The following is a 19277-nucleotide window of genomic DNA, read 5'->3' as shown; positions in this document are numbered from 1 at the left end:
CACTACCTTCGACTCTGCCGCATTCAAATGGCATTTGATGGTGTCCACAGTCCCTGGTCCAAAATATGTATCTGGCAAATATAAAACACGATGAGAAGAAAAAGAAAAAAAAAATGACATGATGCAATGGTTAACCATCTGGATCATAGGCTGGCCAATTAACTCGACATCTAAAAATAAGAAGGTCCAGTTCCTACTAGTAACTTTGACACCCAAATGTTGTTGGTCCAAGGAGCCAATTACAATATCTGAAGTATGATCTTTCACTGGCAATTAAATAAACAGTACAATTTATGAGCAAAAGCGGTGTGAATACAGATCTTTTGGACTAACCAGCGCGAGCCCCTCTTACAGAAGGATTTTGAACTATGACGTGAGGGGGTACATCCTTGTCGAAGAAATCAATATGAAAATAGCCATCCCGTTGTTCTTCTAGAGAATTTGCAAGGCACAAAGCCTCGTTTAGCTTTGCTTGCAGAAATGTATAAGGGCGAAGACGAGGTTGAACAACGAAGAGTTTCGGCGGAGCAGTTAGGTCTCTGTTGAAAAGAGAAACAAGGTCGTCGCAATCTTCCTTCTTGTGTTTGGATGAGTGGGAGAATGGAGAAGAGAGAATCAAAATCCAAGGATGCAACAACCTGGAGGAAGGAGGATTAGATGGCAGCAGAGAGCTTGTTGAGGCGGAACATACAGTGTTTACGTAATGGGCGAGAGGGCTGACACGAGGTTGCGATAGAGAGATGATTCTCAACATCTGGAAGAATCAGTCCTTCAGTTTCAGCAGAATCCACACGTAGTAGAGCGATGTTCCAAAACTACTTATTTGATCATGCATACATTCTAAGATTTTACCCTACCTAAATCAGAAGACAAACCAGAGTCAAGTTCGAACTAAAAGCAAGATTTGGATGCACTAATTTAATCGAAGAGGTCGCTTTGTTACGTTAAGTTTTGTTTCACAAATTCTTCTAATTCCTTTTCTCAACTCAACTCTCCAAAAATTAATTTTATAATTATTAATCCATTTAAGCCTTAGAGTCAAGAGCTTCGACATTTGTTTATCATGAAAGGAGGAAAGACCACGAGCAATGAGCTATGTCATTTGTCTTCACAGGGAGAAAGATGGGAACTCCTTTTTACTAATTTTCCAGCTCATGTGACACGTCTTCATCTTCTTTCTTCCATATATGCCACATCATTTAAACATTTAACATAACAATTTGAGTGTAGCCACCACCTAATCTCACACACAAAAAAATAATATTTTTTATTTATTTTTAGAATTAAAAAACTGCCATGTGGCAGTTTTATGGCAGCTGCTATTTTATTTTTTATTTTTTATTTCTTGAAAGCTCTTTCATTTATCCATCGATTAGCTCACCCACTACAAATTCCTTATGCTCGTTTTGATTTAACTACTTCTTGGTATCATCTTTCCTATAGAATTGAAGATAAGATATCTACAATGGTTGGAATACTTTCATATATTTCTAGTTTCAAATTTTGGACTTCTAGTTGTATTTGTTTTTCTTTTAATGTATTGATTTATTATTGGTTTTCTACCACCTTGTATTTTTTTTAGCATTAGTCTCATCGTTTCTCAATGAAAAATGTCAATACTTTTTTTCCAAAGTACGTAAAAAAACACCATCAAACTATGATTGAATAGCTAGACTTCCACCTCACAATATGGGTGATTTTGCCTCCCTCTACCATTCCCTTCCAAAGGAAGTTCCTCATAAGAGGTAGATGAGTGAAACATTTAGAATTAAAAGAAAATGTGTAATGATCCAAAACTGTAAATAAAGATAAAGAGAAGATGATTGTGTTTCATTCTTATCCCGAAAAGAGTGAGAATTGAAAATTGTAGCGTTTCTTTCTTACAAAGACCTTACAAAAGTGAATAATACAAGGAATTTGAGAAAATTGCAAAATCGCTCTCCGACAACAGAAAATAAGGACTCTCCTAATCCTAAATGATACAACCCCAGCTTTTTTCTCATTGCCCTCCCTCTCATCAAGGGAGCTTCCAAAATTTGCCCCCACATCCCTTTTTGTCTTTTTTGCTTTTGTCTTCTCCTCCTCTGTTCGCTTCTCTTTATTCCTTCTTTATTCTTTATTCTTTATTCTTTATTCTTAATGACTCATTCTTCCTGTTTTTCTCCCTGGAGAAACCTTCCAACAAACTCAAAATTTGACCCTGTTATCGTCGTCCAGACATCTTCGAGAACCAGAGTTTTAGTTCCTTATATTCTTGTGTTTTTCAAACTTATTAAAATGGATTGTTTTGGTGGAGTTCATAATAAAACAAAAACATTGATAATTACAACTGTAATCTCATAAACAAGAGATGTATTTAAGGCATAATTAGTAATGGATGAAGAAGAAACCAACCAAAGAGCCTCAGCAGATTAAAAGTTCCGTAGAACCAAAGAGACCTGGCAATGCCTCGCCTGCCGAGCTTGACCAAACTCTTCATTTTCCTAACTTCAATGAAAATACCAACGGTGTATATTCATTCTTTTGACCAAGCATTCAACAAAAACACAAAGATCAAGTTTTTAATATCAACACCCATCTCCACATATTCCAAACCATTTCAGCTGTTGGAAAGGGAAAACAACAATGGATTTCAACGCAGGCAGGCTGACTATCAAGTTCTTTTGCATGGGTTATTTTACCTCCATCTATTTGAAACTCAAAAGACAGTTACAAAAAATTCTGGTTCGAGTATTGTCATATATACTATCTATGCAGTAGCAGAAGAATGAACAAAATAAGCAGATAGCAACCACAGATGGTCAAAGACCCGAGAAAGAGACTAAAGAGCGGAGAGTTGATTAAGAGTTTCCAGTTAGAAACATTGAAAGAAAGATCCAAGTGTTCCCAGGGACCAACCCTACAGAATCCACCGGTGCATCCACCATAACATCATCAGAGATAAACGACTAAGAGCCTCAAAATGCCATCCACTCTATAAAAAACTAAACAAATATCTCATTCACCAACAACACCTAGTTCAAGGTACAAAAAGGTACCAACTCCACTGCAGAGGATCCATGCACCACCAAAGCCCACAACCCCTTCTGAACATATCTCTATAACCATAATATATATATATGCAATATATATAAATATATCTATCGAGCACCAGGCCAATATGGGACGGATGCAGGGAGCATTCAGTTCAGCTGGGCACGAGGAGAGCGAGGACGAACTGGGGTTTTTGATGGGCTCACCCTGAAAATGAACCCATAAGAATCAGAATTGTTATACCTTTCAGAAAAGAAAAAAAACACAACGGGTTTATCAAAATATATTCCAGAAAAGGAAACAAAAATAGTTATAATAACCTTATTGGCAGGGAACCCAACACCACTCCACTGCAATTAAGCGCAGCAATTGCACTCTCAGCCTGCAAATCAAAAACAAATGAAACACTTTCATGCAAGCTACGGAGAGGAGGTTACAGCCAAATAAAATAACATTCATGTGACTGCATGGGTGAACATTTGTGCAATCACATGGGTAAAAAGACACCACTGTTTTCCAAAAAGATTTTCAGGGCATAGCAAATGATTTGTTATCCCAAACATGAAACAGTAAAGTCACTCAAATGAAAAAGCTCATGTATTAGATGATTTTAAAAGATGAAACATGCATTGCAACGATATTTGGCATTGCTGGGGCCAGCGGAGAAATGAACCTTTAAAGACATCAATCAAGTGTTGTCCATCATTATGTTTACTGATAGATAAAATAAGTGAAGCAGGTACTCTAAATGCATTCTTTACAGCACGAAAACAAAGATACATTGGCGAGTGGTAAATAGAAGAACGACAACAGAATGTTTGATAAGGAAAACCACACCCATTATTAGGTACATCGATAGATATGAATCATATGATAAGCACAGCAGGCTGCATTCTATACCCCACCAACGCAAAGATGTACTGGTGAGGGAGAATGGTAAGAGTAGAACCACAATAAACTAGTTGGTCACATCCACCCTTAACCCCCAACCCCAAGAAAAAACATCAACATAAGATAATAGAAATACCATTGTAAACTCAACAAATGCTATACGAGTGGAATGATGATAATCTCCAAGTAGCCTAAGGCGCTGAACCTACACAGGGTTAACAGATAACATGGATTAAATCAACCAGAGAATGTGAATGAAAGCATAGTGAAGTGTAAAGAGAATCTAATATAAGTCTGACAAGATACGACATCTACAATACGAGAAAATGCAAACCTCTCCACATAGTGATTCAAAGAACAACTTGACCTCTGCTTGAGTAACCTGCATGACATAAAAACAATCAGTATAGCAATCTACAACATTGAAGTTCTTTCATCTCCTCCTATTCCAAAAAAAAAGTTCCCAATAACATTCAGAGGTTTCTCACTTCCAAACCTACCTTCTTGTCAATATTTGTACAATAGATGGTTCTTGAGCACATCTCACGTTCGTCGTCCGACTAGAAACAATAAGACACAAGAAAGCCAATTTCAAGAGTAGTAGAGAATAAAATAAACTGAGTTGATAGCATCGCTAACAACAAAATAGAATGTAATAAAAACACATGAGTGCCATTGAGCACAGTCAATTACCCTGGGTAAGAAGTCAGGATTGACCGGTGCTATTGCAGTTTTTGAGGGGAGCACTCTGACTGGATAGAAACCAAGCACTGTCCCCGAAAGATTCAAGGAAGCCCTTGCACCCTCTGCTAGCATGAAGTAAATTAATATGATAGCAAGTAGGAAATGCATCTGTGAATACACTGAACATGAGATTTTACCTTCATCAGTGAACTCAATGAAGGCAAAATGAAGAATGGAGTTGGGATCACCACAGATACGACAGTCAACAACCTAATGAAGACAAAATTGGGCTAGCAGTAAGATGCCAAAAATCATATCAAATGAGGAAAAAGAAGAAAAAAGAGAATATCCAGTTACCTCTCCGCAGCTAGCAAAGACAGTAGCAAGTAGCTCTTCAGTCACCTACAATCCATTTCCATGACCCAAAAATGAATAGGTAAAAAAGGCAAGACGCATAAGCAGAAGAGTTTGAGGGTGGAGGCCTCTTACCTGCTGATCGATGTCTGATACATACACTGTCCTTCTGGTCATCTCATCTCGTTTCACTGCATTCATCTTATTATTCATCCTCCGTCTCCCTTGACTAAAACCATTCTTCTTCTAAGCAAAACGAATAAAGGAAAAAAATATATATACACAAATCAATATGAGATTTATACAACATGAACAAAAGAAATAGAGCAGATTTCTATAATGTTCACTATTACTAAAATGTGCAATCAAATAGTATTCTTATAGCAGGTTCACGGTACTTATAAAAGAACACCTGAAAACATACAAATTCAAACACTTTCACCCTACAAAACCATCGGGAATGGTAAGTCTGAGGGGTTTGGTTGTCCAGAAATCAAACAAAGTGCAAGACTGCACGGCATTAAAAGCTTAATAAAAGTGTAAATAAGGTTTCAACATCTTTCAACAAAACAAACATCCCCACATACCCTTCGACTATTATTCCCTTCGTTGTTGACAGAATTAGGTTGCAATAGAAAGTCGTTAGTATACCCAAGGCCAGCACCGGTGAAGTAACCAGAAAAGTTTTTGGCTAGTGAAGGAGGGACAAATTCCTCAGCCATGGGATTCAATTTGGACAGTAACTCCTCCAGATCCCTCATATCTCTCTTAAAGGTGTCCCCTCCATCGGCTCCATTAATGACACCGTTAGGCCTCTGATTTATCCCATAAGCAGAAGCAGAGTTCACCATCAACGACTGGGGATTAGTTTCAAAGCCGTTCTGCATCTGACCACCCATTTGGGGCTTGAAATTGGGGGAAGGAAGTGAAAAAGAAGTTGCGGCACCAGCTCTGTCCTGAAGATGTACCTTCTTCTGCAAATTCTGATCATTGGGGTTGGGATGAAAGTCGGAATCTGCATTAATCGGAAGCGTAGAATCGTTCATAGGCTTCTGATTTTCAACATGGTTGGGGTCATTAGAATCGGAGGAAACCAAGGTGTTATCCAAAGTTTGACTTGGAGAGCCGATTTTGGGTCCAACATTCTCAGCAACCGCCATGATGCGAGAGAGGTTTTATGCAACAAGATGGTTGTTTTGGCAATCTTATACTGAAAAATAAAAAGAATCGCATGATCAAGCGAAAGAGAAAGGGAAAGAAGAAAGAAAAAGAAGTGGTTGGGTGTTTACCTGAGGGGCGGGCGGGCGGGCGGGGGTTATCAATATCAATACATTTCCATTGGTAAACAAGGAAACCCAGCAGGAGATCGTGGAGTGGAGGAAGTAAAAGAGCAGAAATGAAATTGAAGAGGAGGATCGAAATGAAAACGAGAAACCCTCTGTGAGAATTAACAAAAGTTAGAGAGAGAGAGAGAGAGAGAGAGAGAGGGCAAAGTCTTACTTTCCTCTATTATCAAAATAAATAAATAAATAAATAAATAAATATGAAGGGCGACGATGGATTGGTAATAAGGGTAGTAGATAGAGGGATTAGGAGTGTGTTACGTTGGTTAGGCCGCCGTTGAGATCGTCGGATTGGCTTTGGCTTTGGCTTTGGCTTTGGCTTTGGCTTTGGCGTTCCCAGAACAAAATAGAAATGACCGATGAAATGAATCTTTCCTAGCTCTCAACATATTTCAGGGACACCAAACTGAGTCTTCCAAACCAAACTTTTTCATTATTCCTAAAATACCCATTACCCCCATCCCATCCCATCCCATCCCTTCCAATGCACATCATTCAACAATCACCATGCATCATGCATTTCCTTCTCTTCTTTTCTTTATATCCCCCTCCCATTTATTATATACATGTACATTTCTTATCACTTTTCATTTTTTCCCCATCTTAAATGGAAATACCATTCATCACCCACCCCCACCTTTTCTGTTTACCATTTTTCACCTTTCTTTTCCTTTGATTTAAAATACATATTAAACTAATTACCACTAACATTTCTACTTTAAATCTCTCCACTTCTATTACGTTAAACTCTTCGTTCTCAATAAACTTCTCCTCCTGATTTTTATTTTTCTTTTTTCTTTTTTGTTTGTTTTTATTTTTATATCAAAAAACCATAACTCATCTTACATGAATTCACGTTTCATAACAGGGATTGGCAATCTATATCTTTCTTGAATTCAAGTATCTTATTTCGTGTTTAAATTCTTTAGTGTGTGTCTATTTATTGGATTGATAATTCAAGTGTGATTGCATGCCTAACCGCTAAAACGTCTTTGCATAATCTGTAACTATTGTGTGATTGACTACAAGTGGCAATAAATCGTACCATGGGTGTGTTGCTTACACGACATTTATCAGGACACATAGTTGGTTTGATCAATTTAGGACTAGAAAAGAAGTTAATTAATTGGAGGTTGTTTGATAAGCATCATACTACTTCCTTGGACCTTAATGCAGGTATTTAATTAAATTCAAAACAAATTGCATTCTCATATTAATTGGCACTTAGTTTAATTAGGATACAAATTTTGATTAATGAATTAGGACGCTTAATTCAACCTTTCAATGTTAAATGGACAGTGTGCTTGCAATTGTTTGAAATAGAAATCAGGTGATTGGAATTTGCATGATGGATTTTGTTCCTCTGAGCTAGGATGTTACGTTAGATTATATATCTATCTTTTCATTTGTATGCACTTTATTTTTTCTCTTCACACCCTCATTACTTCTATTAGAAAATTAGCTAAGGTGAAACTACTTTTATGTTTTTCCGCAAATCGATCTAAGTCTTGCAACTATCATTGTCTGGTTTTCATAGGGTTATATATTAATATCGTAGATGTATTTGATTGATTGAAAACCTTGGCTAACTTCAATCTTTCAACAATAAATAACTTAGGTTATTCACAAATTGTCAAAGTTGTTAATTTAAATGTGATAAAATATATAATTGATTAATTACAAATAGATCCCTATGTTCTTTATTTTAATTAAGGGGCAGTTTTTTTTTTTTTTTTTTTTTTTTGTGAATGAAGATAATTGGAAGGGGAATTGCATTGGATAGTAAATATATTTTATGCATTAGCATCTATGTCATCCAATTTGAAAATATTGCAGTTATAGCACCTAAAATTATGGGATGTTTGGATTACATTTTCATGTGTTTAATTCAAAATATAAGTTATTTTGAAAACAAAAAAACCGAGTGTTTAAAAGCCAATCATAATAGTTTTTTAGGTGTATTTTAAACAATTTTAACAAAAAAATATTTAAATAAAAATGAATTTCTTCAAAAACATATTTTTTAAGTCAATCCAAATAGACCCGTATCAATTTATATATGTTTTGTGATACTTTGTTTTATTTTATTCCAAAAATACCCTCTAATTAAAAATCATGTTGAAGAAAGGAAATATCACACCTAATTTAGATACTCTTTCGTTATTCTTCAAATCTTCTGCTACAACCAACCTTCTTTAGAAAATCTCTTGTGTTAAAAAAATTTCAAATCAATGTTTTGAAGGTTTTGATTTTGTTACGTTTTTTACGATAAATTTTATTTAATTTCTTTTTAAAAGAACTATTTTTCAAAAATTATCAATCCAATTATTTTAGAATTTTTGTTGATCATTCATATGGTGGTTTTTTCTCTTGCACGAAGATTTTTCAAGAAGATATTTTTTTTCATCAACAAGATTTCTCAAAATCCTTGACCAAGAATCTTTAAAGATTATTTTAACCAGAAAATCCTTAAAGTTTACTTTTCCTATTTCGGTTTCAAGTTATCCATTAGTTATCTATAAAAAGGAAATTTCATTCTTCCTCGAAGAATCAAATCAAGACATATACAAGCAAGAGCTATAGAAGGAACTTTATTGAATGTAAGTCTTTACCTTCATAAACAAATATTTTAATGAAGACTATATGATTTCTGTAAAGACCGATTAGAGATATATGAAGATAAAAGATTGAAGGAAGACATTAATAATTGAATGTATTCAATTATAAAAATCAGGGAGATTGATATATTGAAGATAAGAGATTACTTTAATAATTGGAAGTTTTAAATCAAGGGAAGCTTGATATCTAAGTTTCAATTATTCAAATTAGAGGGAGCCTGATATCTTCGGAAGATTCAAATATAAAAGTCGGGAGAGCTTGATATTTAGTAATAACAACTATTACTAAAGAGTACCAATCTAAGAGAAGTGTCATATAGATTAGTAAAGTACTATTTAGCATTCTTATAATATTATACTCATTTGAATCTTAATAAAATCTCTTCATTTGAGCGTAAAAAGCTCTTCAGAAGTAGGTGATAATTATCGAACTGGGTTATCAAAGTTACAGTATTTATTCCTTTTCTTGTACCCTTAGCTATCAACCTAGCCTTTAACTAAAGTTATACTTAAAAGTAAAATATTCTATTTTACTTTTTTCAATTGGTATCAAAACTATGTTTGGCATAATGAATGTCATTGAAGAATGATGATCTACTATCCGACCACTAGTTCTAGATAGGACTGAAGGGATATTTGCAACGAAATTTAACATAACATTTCGTTGAAGTATCTGATCTACTATAACACCAAAATTGAACACTACTACCTGGAAACCTCCCTAATCTCTGAGCTTGAGATTTGGTTTGTAGGAACCAAAATTGAAAATGAAATTTTGCAAAGGGAGTTATCTTTTTCTTTTCAAGAGAATAGTGAGAGTAAAACACAAAAGAGTTTTCTTTTCAAAAGCACATCTATTTCATCTGTCGTACCTTACCTCCTACTTCTTCATCCTGAAGAAGAGAGAGTTGAAGAGATTTTGGGATATGTGAGAGAACCATACACATTCCCTATTAACTTTAAATTAATTTAATTAAATTAAATTAGGAAAATTGCATAATATAACAAAAAATTTAGAAAAAAAAATCTCATAGCACCTCTTTTTGCATGTTGCGAATATGGCAAATATGATGGCATCAGAAGGTTTTTGAAGGGCTATTAGAGGGTTATCCACTTTTAAATTTGATACTTTTGCAATTTAGAAAATGTAGTAACATGTGCTCTATTTTCATAAATGTTTTTGCTATTTTTGCAAAAGCCCTATTAAATTAACTAATTAGTTAAATCATATTAATTAATATTTCATTTAAATCATATTTAAATGAATATCTCTCACATAATCTATAGTTTTAATTTAATTAAATAAAATTAAACTAAACTATTAATTAATTAATTATGAAAAAACAATGTGAGGTAATCAAATAAACCTTTAGTTAATTCTAAAGTAAATAACTGTTGTAATAGCTAGAGGGACAACAAAAGAGAATAACATAAGAAACTTTGGTAACCCAATTCGGCCAATGTTGTCTACGTTTGGGGAGCTGCGCACAGCCCGTATGAGTAATATTATTATGATTCACACTTAGTCAATATACATCGATACGCCATATGATCTCTGTTCAACTATATATGACTAATTAACATGCTCGTTAGCTTCAAACTTCAGGCACCCCCTGAATGCATGAGTAATCCTTCTCAATGATGTCTGACTTCAGGTTCTCCCTGAATACGTGGATGAATCTCTTTGACGATGTCTTCATCCTTTACTGGAGTTTACCGTGACCACTTGAATCACGCTTCATTGTTTTCCTTACTCATCATCACAATCATCTTAGATCAACGCGTCGAGATCACAGATAGATCATCACACTATCTTTTTCTGATCATAGTTATTGCTATACAGATTTGACTAATAGCTCCAAAAAGCTTTCTTCGTTCGTCAGTCGTACCAGAACCCACAAGTTTTGTAGTGTGTATATATATTTTCTCAAGGATAATCTAAAAAAGATAATAATACAAGATTTCTAAAATAAAGGAGGATCTTTTGTCTTTTTGGAATTAAATAACTCATTAATAAAAGATAATCTCATAAATTGTTTTTAACAAAATCCTAACAAACTCCCCATTTTGTCAAAAAGTAGAGATTTCTTTTCAAGTTCAAGTCAATGCATCTCAAAAACTTCTTATAAAGCAACAGTCAGAAAATGTTCATATTCAACCACATAATCAACACAACAGATCAACACAATTATCATTTTATTTCTCTACCTTATAGCCAATATTTAAAACAACATCTCAATTGCACAGCTTCAATAGAAACAACAACATAAACAGCTTCACGATATTGGCATTCAACATTCAACAACACAATCATCATTTGGAGTTAGGATATCAGCGTTCAGATGAACCAGAAGACTTAAGAAGAAACGAGGCAGAATGATGATGCTTTCAAATTGAATGTTCAGTAATACCCACACCATTCCAAGCATAACACTTCAATACATAACCACTCTATCAAATCTTCAAGATCTTCTTTAAAAGATATAGATAAAAGATTCCTATTTATGAGGAAGATCTTTTATCTTTTATCTTTTAAAACAAATATCCTTTCAACCTCCTTTTTTAAATAATCTTTTAATAATAAAAAGAATCTTATTAATTTGTTTTGAAAAAAATCTCAATAAACTCCCCTTTTTTGTCAAAAAGAGAAGAATTATTTTTATGTTCAACCAGATGCCTCATAATAAAATATCATCAATAGGAAGCCAAAGAATAGATATAAAACCATCTTGAGACGCAAAGATTGTCATAAGCATATATCAACAAGAACTCAACAAACGCCATCAAACTGACAATAATCAAAACTGAAGCCATTACAGAAGTCCAAAACATATATCACCAGAAACAACATCACTAGAAGCATCAAAAGATGCACAAGATGCATACCTACCTATTCGTTGCTTCATGCATGATGATTAACGTGCAGTACAAGTTTCCTCATGTTTTCCCAAGTGTAAGCAAAGCGAGAGGTTTCCTGGACAAGCAAGGGTCAAACAAAGCAAATTTCTATAAAAAATCAACTATAACGCCTACTTTTCAACCAACTGTTATAAATTCTATACACTGTAAGTATAAAACTATACTAATCTACTTATTTACGCAGAGGATCTATAGAGGGGGATGGAATAGAGTGATTATGGAATACGATCTAACTTGTATTAAGAAGAATGAAGAAATTTCTTTGCATCATAAGCGATTTAAATGTGATATACGGCTTGATGCGATATAAATCACTTGACCAAATTATATTTAAGGCGAGCAACCTCTCGGCGCCTAAATACCACACTTTTTCTCCTTTTGGGACACAAATGGTAAAGATAAATCAAGCAGTATATATCTAAACTTCCTTACTTAGCTTCACATTTACCTCTCTATTTACCTATCGACGCCTAAACAACACACTTGTTCTACTTTTGGGACACAAATGGTAAAGACAAATCAAGTGATGTATATCTAGACTTCCTTACTTATAAGCTTCGCATTTACCTCTCTATTTAAGACGAACAACTTCTTGGCACCTAAACACCACACTTGTTCTCCTTTCGAGATACAAATGATTAAAGGCAAAACGTTATAACAAAGTTTGTTTCCAAACTCCCTTATGCGCGTGTTTAGCTAGTTCTTTACCACTTGCTCTCTCGAGTAGTTGGCGACGAGTGCTAGCCAAGCAAAGAATTAAACTCGAGCTAAACACGATGACACTACTACAAATGGTGAAGAGCTCTAAAACTCGCCATTCACCATATTATTCAATATTCTTTAATTGTGTGTACACTCCACTAAAGACTCATAGTTGAATTGTTCTTACTGTATATATATTTTTGTGTCCACGGATATAGACCAATAACAGTAAGTTAGTCATTCACAAGCACAAGTTGGGTCAAATTACAATTTTACCCCTATGTTACTTCTAGTCCTTAAATACCAATGCTCCTCTAATAAACAACATGTTTATGGTCCAACCAATAAACAGAAACCCCTCTTGTACCATAAAGAGGGTAGGGCCTTTTGTTCAAGTTCTAGAGGCACCATTTAAGGGAACACTCATCTACTTACCCCAAAGTCAGGAAAGAGTAAACTCCATTTTATATGATTATGTTTCTAGCTCCTCACTCATTCTTGTCCCCAAAATGATAAGCATATTGAGTCGACAATCTGGTCACTCTCGTTCGCACAAATTAAAGGACAATCTTCAGCAAACAGGAGTTCATAATACACTCAGGATTAAGACTAAGTTACCTAGGTCATCCTAATGAATAGAAACCGAACAATTAATAAAGTTACATCTAGAGGTTACTGTTTCATGGTTCGATCTTATGCAAACTAATTGTATAAGATATCCTCACTCGCATGTCACATACACAAACATGTTGAATCATTGCATTTGTATCAAATGCAAAGTGACTCGTATCCATATTTTTACTAGGATAAGGTACCCAACCTTATCCCTATACTATAGACCTTTTAAGCTGTATCTCGAACATTGATCCCTATATGTCTTTACATACTATTCAAGGTTCATCAAATAGCTTCGGATGTTAGTTTATTGGATTTAGGTTATTAAGACAAATCTAATAATACAATAAATAGTGTTTTATTGAAATTATAATAATAAAAAATTATTAATAATGATCAACAGATTACATTTACTATCTACAAGTTTTAGGACATAAAACCCGACAAACTCCCACTTGGACTAAAACTCTAGTCTAGTGGTAGTTTATAGGATGTATATAATAAAGTACTCATCAAACATTACAAATGGTCAAATGTACAAGTATACTACATAAAACATATATATACAAATACAATAAATTAGAGCATCCTCATACCCATTACACATCTCTCACTTGCCCTAAATTACTTGATGTACATATCTCGCAAATCTAGACTTTCTAGATGGAGACCCTTAAACACTTTATCCTTGAGAGTCTATGTGGACGAATAAGCAATGTTGTGCTCTAAAGCGATCTTGGTTACAATCACATCCCCTCGTTGCTCAAACGAGGGTTGTAAAAGAGCCAATGAATGCACACCAATGCATTTTGTAACTCAGCACCATTCTTGACTTTCCTTTTTTTGTATCTTTTTAATGTGTTGTTTGAATGTTACTATTCCCATGGTCGGAAGGCCTACATTATGTACTATTCTTTCATCTATGTACTATTCATCATCTTGTTGAAGTGTTATAAGTAGTTTAAGCCCCTTTGTTATGTACTTGATAAGGGTTCTTTATTTATAAGACTCATCGTGTTTAGCCTGAGCTTAATCCTAACACCCGATTCTCTTCGAGAGAAAGAATCAAGCACTGGTTGCCAACTACTCAAGAGAATAAGTAGTGAAGACCTCGCTAAACACATGATGAATGGAGTTTGGAGACAAACTTATAGTTATGATGTTGTACCTTCATCATTTGTGTCCCGAAAGGAGAACAAGTGTGGCCTTTAGGCACCGAAAGGTTGCTTGCCTTAATTAAAGAGGAAATGTGATGCTTATAAGTAAGGAAACCTAGATATATATCGCATAGCATATTTTCATCATTTGTATCCTGAAAGGCGAAGAAGTGTGGTATTTAAGCGTCGAGAGGTTGCTCGCGTTAATTAGAAGATGGTGAAATGATCTATATCACATCAAGGCACGTCACATTGCTTAAATCGCCTATAACGCGTAGACTTTCCTACACCTTTCTTTAATGCAAGTTAGTTCGCATTTAATAATCCTTCTGTTCCAATCCACCTTCTATAGAATCCCCTTAGTGTATTAGAATTGACATACATTTACAATTATAATGTATAGATTTATACCACTTGAAATCCGAAGTAGGTGTTATAACTAAGATTGAAGAGAAATTTTCTTTGTTTGAACCTAGCTTACCCAGGACATCTCTTACTTCGCTTACATTTGAGCAAGCGAGAGGAACACTTGTACTTAACGCATACTTAGTAGAAGTAGCAATGCATAGGTAGGATGTGTACCTTTTATAGCATGATTCTAGCCTAGCTAGAGGTAAAGTTAGCACCTTTTATAGCATAACCTTGTCTCCTCGTGTATCAAGTTGCAGATATAGAACATTAAGTGACAAACTAATGAAATTATTTATAAAGAGATAAGAGGCACGATAACCTAATTGTGTACCCTATCTTGCATTCAATTTGCGAAGAGAAATAAAAACACATCAACAACTTGAGTTTTAGTTAAATCTAAGTAACGGTTAGGTTGTGATAAAATCCTCTCACTGCGTCAAGACATTCTCAATAATAAAGAAGGACGAGACTGACCTAATGGGTTGGTTTCATCAACTCTTGATGAAGGATGAACTTCATCAACAACTCTTGTTGATTCTTCAATAACTTCATTTAATACTAATTTGCTTTGTGATTTATGATCTCTCATGTGGTCTTCTTCCAAGAAAGTAGCATTTATCGATACATACACTCTATTTTCTTATGGATTGAGAATAAACCACCTTTTATTTCTTTAAGGTAACAAAAAAAATTGACATATAACCTTGAACGAGGTTCCATATCTTGGGTTTTGTCACTAACATGTGTGTTGAACAACCTCAAATGTTGATGTGATTTAAACTAGGTTTATGTCCTCTCCATAACACAAAAGGTATTTTAGAAACACTTCTTGAGGGAATATTGTTCAAGATATGAATGATAGTCTTTACTACGTACCCTCAAACCGATCTAGGCAATTAAGCATAGCTCATCATTAAACGAACTATATCTAACAAAGTTCTATTTCTCCTTTCTGATACACCATTTTGTTGAGGTGTACTAGGTTCTGAGAGTTGGAATTAGATTTCGTGTTCTATCATATAGTCCTACAAGTTCAAATCCATGTACTCTCAATGTCATGCCTCGCCCCAATTGTCACACCACGCGACCAAATGGTGGGTGTGTCATAAAGACATTCAACACATACCTCTTGCATGATAGTGCGCCAAACATCTAGTGAGTAGAACAACTCTTCCTTTCGTCACTTTATGAAGCTCTTCCATTAAGCCTTAGAGGGCTTCACATCTTTTGAAGTGGAAACACTCAAGAAATAACACAGTGGAATAACTTAAAGTTTCTTCTCTTTATTAACTTATTGCTTACAGACGTACAAATTTATAATTTATAACTTACTTTTCGTAAAAGTATAGCAACGTTGATATTCTCACGTCCTTCTTCTTTCTACCAAGGCGTAGCACACCTTCCTTTTCTTCCTTCATCCACCGCCTAATGCTGACCTCTATGAAGAGGTGTTCAGGACATAAGAACTCTGATCTCATCCTCCTCCTTGAGTTGTGAGCAATCCAACTCAAGGAAAATCTTTAGGGCCTCATTTCCTTGGCTTAATTCCTTCACACTCCTCGTCTTCGGTTCTAAAACTGTGACGCGTCAGACGACCCTTCTACAATTTGAGTTGGAGCCCTCCACGTTAAAGAGCAATGCACTTACCAACCGACTCCTTAAACACATGATGAGATGTCATGGCTAGCATGCCATGTAAGACTACAAAGTAACTCCATTTATCCTCTCTAATTAGGCTACAATGCATGAGACCAATTCTTTGCTTAGTTTTCATACCTAACAAGCTGGAAAACTTTAAAACGTAAGTCAATTGGACCCAACGATTAAGGAGTTTGAGAAAATATTTCTGGAGAACACAACAGAATTAACAATATTAAGGTCAAACCGCATCGTATAGGTTTCATCGCGTATAGTCACAAACACCTTAATCATTAGCACAACTCATGCTATTGGCACCATGCTCTTAGATTCTCTCACCATTCACGTTCAACATTGGGATTTGGAACTCTTCTCTCATCGAGATTTGGGATTCAAACTTACCAGTATCATACGGTTACCTGGGATTTTCACCCGTCTTACAATCGATCTCACCTTCTTACGTCATTCCAGGACTATAATCGGGAGGGGGTTAGCTTCCTAGCTACTTTCCTTACACCACGTTACAGTAATGATAATATTATGAAGTAAGCATCAAAGATAAAACACCCTCGTGTCAATTAACAAAATAATACATCGATCACATATCAGGCTTACTAGCACAACAACACTATTTATGAAGGATTACTAATAAGACATTTAATCATAATTTGAATTCAAGTATAGAGGACATTTTACCATAAATAATGACTAAGGGAGCAACGACCCACTATTTACTCTTAACACGAATTATCGCAGATTAGTGAAACATCTTATTAACACAATCGTAGAGGAAAGAATACTTATATTCATGGAAAACGTTAAAACCTTTCGCTGAAGAACATTCATAACTCATGCTTATTTTTAAAACGTTTATGAAATGGGTTTTATCGTTCACAGAAATAAGGCTCATAAAACATATTTGATCATTCTCAGAAAGGTAATCAAACATAGGTAACACTTGTAAATCACATTTATTACTTTCAACAATGCTTGCAAAACGAAACAGTGTAAATGATGTAACATTCACAATAAAACATATAGTTGATCTTGTCACTCACCACATTTATACGTTCATAAGGTTCACCCACATAATCGCTTAGCCTCCATTCCTTGCTCCTCTGTCATTGGATTCCTTTCATTAAGCGGTTTAGGGTTTAAAATAGCCTAGATTTTCCGGTGATCTTCACATCATAAGAATTAACTTTCATAATCTAAAAGTTGTTTTTTTTTTCATTTTGATTTTGTTGTACTATCATTGTGCTGAAAGTTCGATTGATGTTGTAATCTAACAACCTCTTTTCAAATGTGATCATATCTTTACCTCTGATTTATGGTTCTATTTTATATTCACGATCTACTTTCCAGTGCTATGAAGACTTCATATTCCGCTTTGTTAAGAATTTTGGTCACAAGAGATTTGATAAAGGAAATAAGAATTGGTCTTGGCCCTTCTAGAGAGCTTAGGTACTTTTATAATAATTATTGATATTTAAACGGGAATATCAAAGGTGTACATGTTATTATTGATAGTGGAGATTCTTGCTATGATTATTGAAGCCCAACCAACATTAAAGAACTTTAATAACACTAGCAAAGGTTGAAGACTATTGTTCTTTAAGGTATATGTGTTATTATTAAAGTTAAGTATGAGAGTATGGTGTTTCTGTTTTTCTGATGTTTAGAAATGAAGTGAGGAAGGTGCTTATATATTTTTCGGAAAACTCAAAGAAAGAAAGTATGAGAGTATGTTGTTTCTATTTTTCTAATGTTTAGAAATGAAGTGAGGAAGGTGTTTATATACAGGAGGAAATAAAAATGTTGGTAATTAATTATAAAATGGACAACATTTTGAAACAAATTACGATAAAACAGTCATAAAAGGTAAAAGTATTTTAAAGATACTTTGTTGGTATAAAAAATAATATCATTATCTCATCTCACCAACCGGATGCATGGCAACACGTATGAGGTGATATCAACAGACCTTAGCAATGTGGGACAAACCAAATTTTGTAATAATGATATTTTTTTCAAAATTCACTTGAGGCCCAAACCCATAATTGACTATACTACACTTATGTCTGCATCAAGAAAGTTTCGAACTTTCAAGATCACGTTAACTCAGAAGTATGTACTTCCGTCTAAGGATCAACCATCACTCTTTCAGTTTCCTCCCGAAATCTATTCTCATATAAATCAAGAAGAATGGGAATCGTTTCTGGATGCTAGACTAAGTGAAGAATGGGAGATAAATAAGTTTACATTTTCACTTTAATTTTGTTTTGATATCTACCTACAAACTAATACGTTGTACAGGATTATAGTCGTATTCAAAGGGAAAGAAGGTCGAAATGCGTATAGAATCACCACATGTCACGTAAGGGATATGCTAATCTTGCCGATGAACTAGTGAGTATTTCTAATTAAATTCAAGAACTTATCTTAATATGTTGTTGTTAATTAAATATCTGTCTTTTGTTGTAGAAAATAACGCATGATGTTTCCTATCGTTCAACTCTTTGGAAAGAAGCACGGAAAGGAAGAAATAATGATTATTTTGATGATGCTACTCGAGATTGTGCTTCTCGGATTGTAAGTATACTTATGATTACATAATCTTTTGTTAACCTAACTGATGATGAAAATACTTGTATTGTTTTATAGGATGAATTAGTTGCAACACATAAAAATGAGGACATCTTGACTGACGCATTGGGTTCCAAGGAGCACGGTGGACGTGTAAGAGGCATGGGTGGTTTTGTCTCTCAATCACAATATTTCAACACAGTAAAAGGGAAGGAGAAAATGATAACTTCACAAGTCACAATATGTCATAAAGAAGAGGATGACTCGAGATGCAAAAGTGACAAAAAGAGAAGTAATCACTCGAGGTCGTCCATTGGAAGTATTAA

General features: G+C 34.6%; 2 protein-coding genes across 5 annotated transcripts in view; both read right to left on the bottom strand.

Annotated features, from left to right (window-relative positions):
- Positions 1-1015, bottom strand: part of LOC103501174 (GTP-binding protein At3g49725, chloroplastic) — a 33538-nt gene extending 32523 nt beyond the window's left edge. Inside the window, exons 1-2 of one of the 3 annotated variants that reach the window (XM_008464684.3) lie at positions 334-1015; positions 7-71 (exon numbers count right to left, since the gene is read on the bottom strand). In XM_008464684.3, coding sequence (XP_008462906.2) covers positions 7-71; positions 334-754 — 486 coding nt within the window. In that variant the 5' untranslated portion in view covers positions 755-1015. The remainder of the gene's footprint in view (positions 1-6; positions 72-333) is intronic. The other 2 variants (XM_051087508.1, XM_008464683.3) reach the window with 2 other exon arrangements.
- A 1802-nt stretch (positions 1016-2817) lies between these two features.
- LOC103501175 (polyadenylate-binding protein-interacting protein 12) lies at positions 2818-6731 on the bottom strand. 2 transcript variants are annotated; one of them, XM_008464685.3, is made up of 12 exons: positions 6567-6731; positions 6252-6400; positions 5550-6172; positions 5098-5208; positions 4966-5010; positions 4806-4878; positions 4618-4730; positions 4425-4484; positions 4259-4306; positions 4061-4129; positions 3354-3415; positions 2818-3240 (listed from the first exon to the last, which is right to left on the bottom strand). In XM_008464685.3, exons 3-12 carry the CDS (start codon positions 6120-6122, stop codon positions 3183-3185), a joined length of 1212 nt encoding a protein of 403 aa, XP_008462907.2. In that variant the 5' UTR covers positions 6123-6172; positions 6252-6400; positions 6567-6731; the 3' UTR covers positions 2818-3182. The 2 variants fall into 2 exon arrangements, with proteins under 2 accessions (XP_008462907.2, XP_050943464.1); XM_051087507.1 differs by lacking the exon at positions 6567-6731 and having other exon boundaries at positions 6252-6492.
- Positions 6732-19277: the final 12546 nt, after the last annotated feature.

Source organism: Cucumis melo, chromosome 7 (assembly GCF_025177605.1).
Source record: "Cucumis melo cultivar AY chromosome 7, USDA_Cmelo_AY_1.0, whole genome shotgun sequence".
Classification (NCBI taxonomy): domain Eukaryota; kingdom Viridiplantae; phylum Streptophyta; class Magnoliopsida; order Cucurbitales; family Cucurbitaceae; genus Cucumis; species Cucumis melo.
The sequence above is the reverse complement of the archived record's forward strand: the minus strand, read 5'-3'. Positions and strand labels throughout refer to the sequence as shown.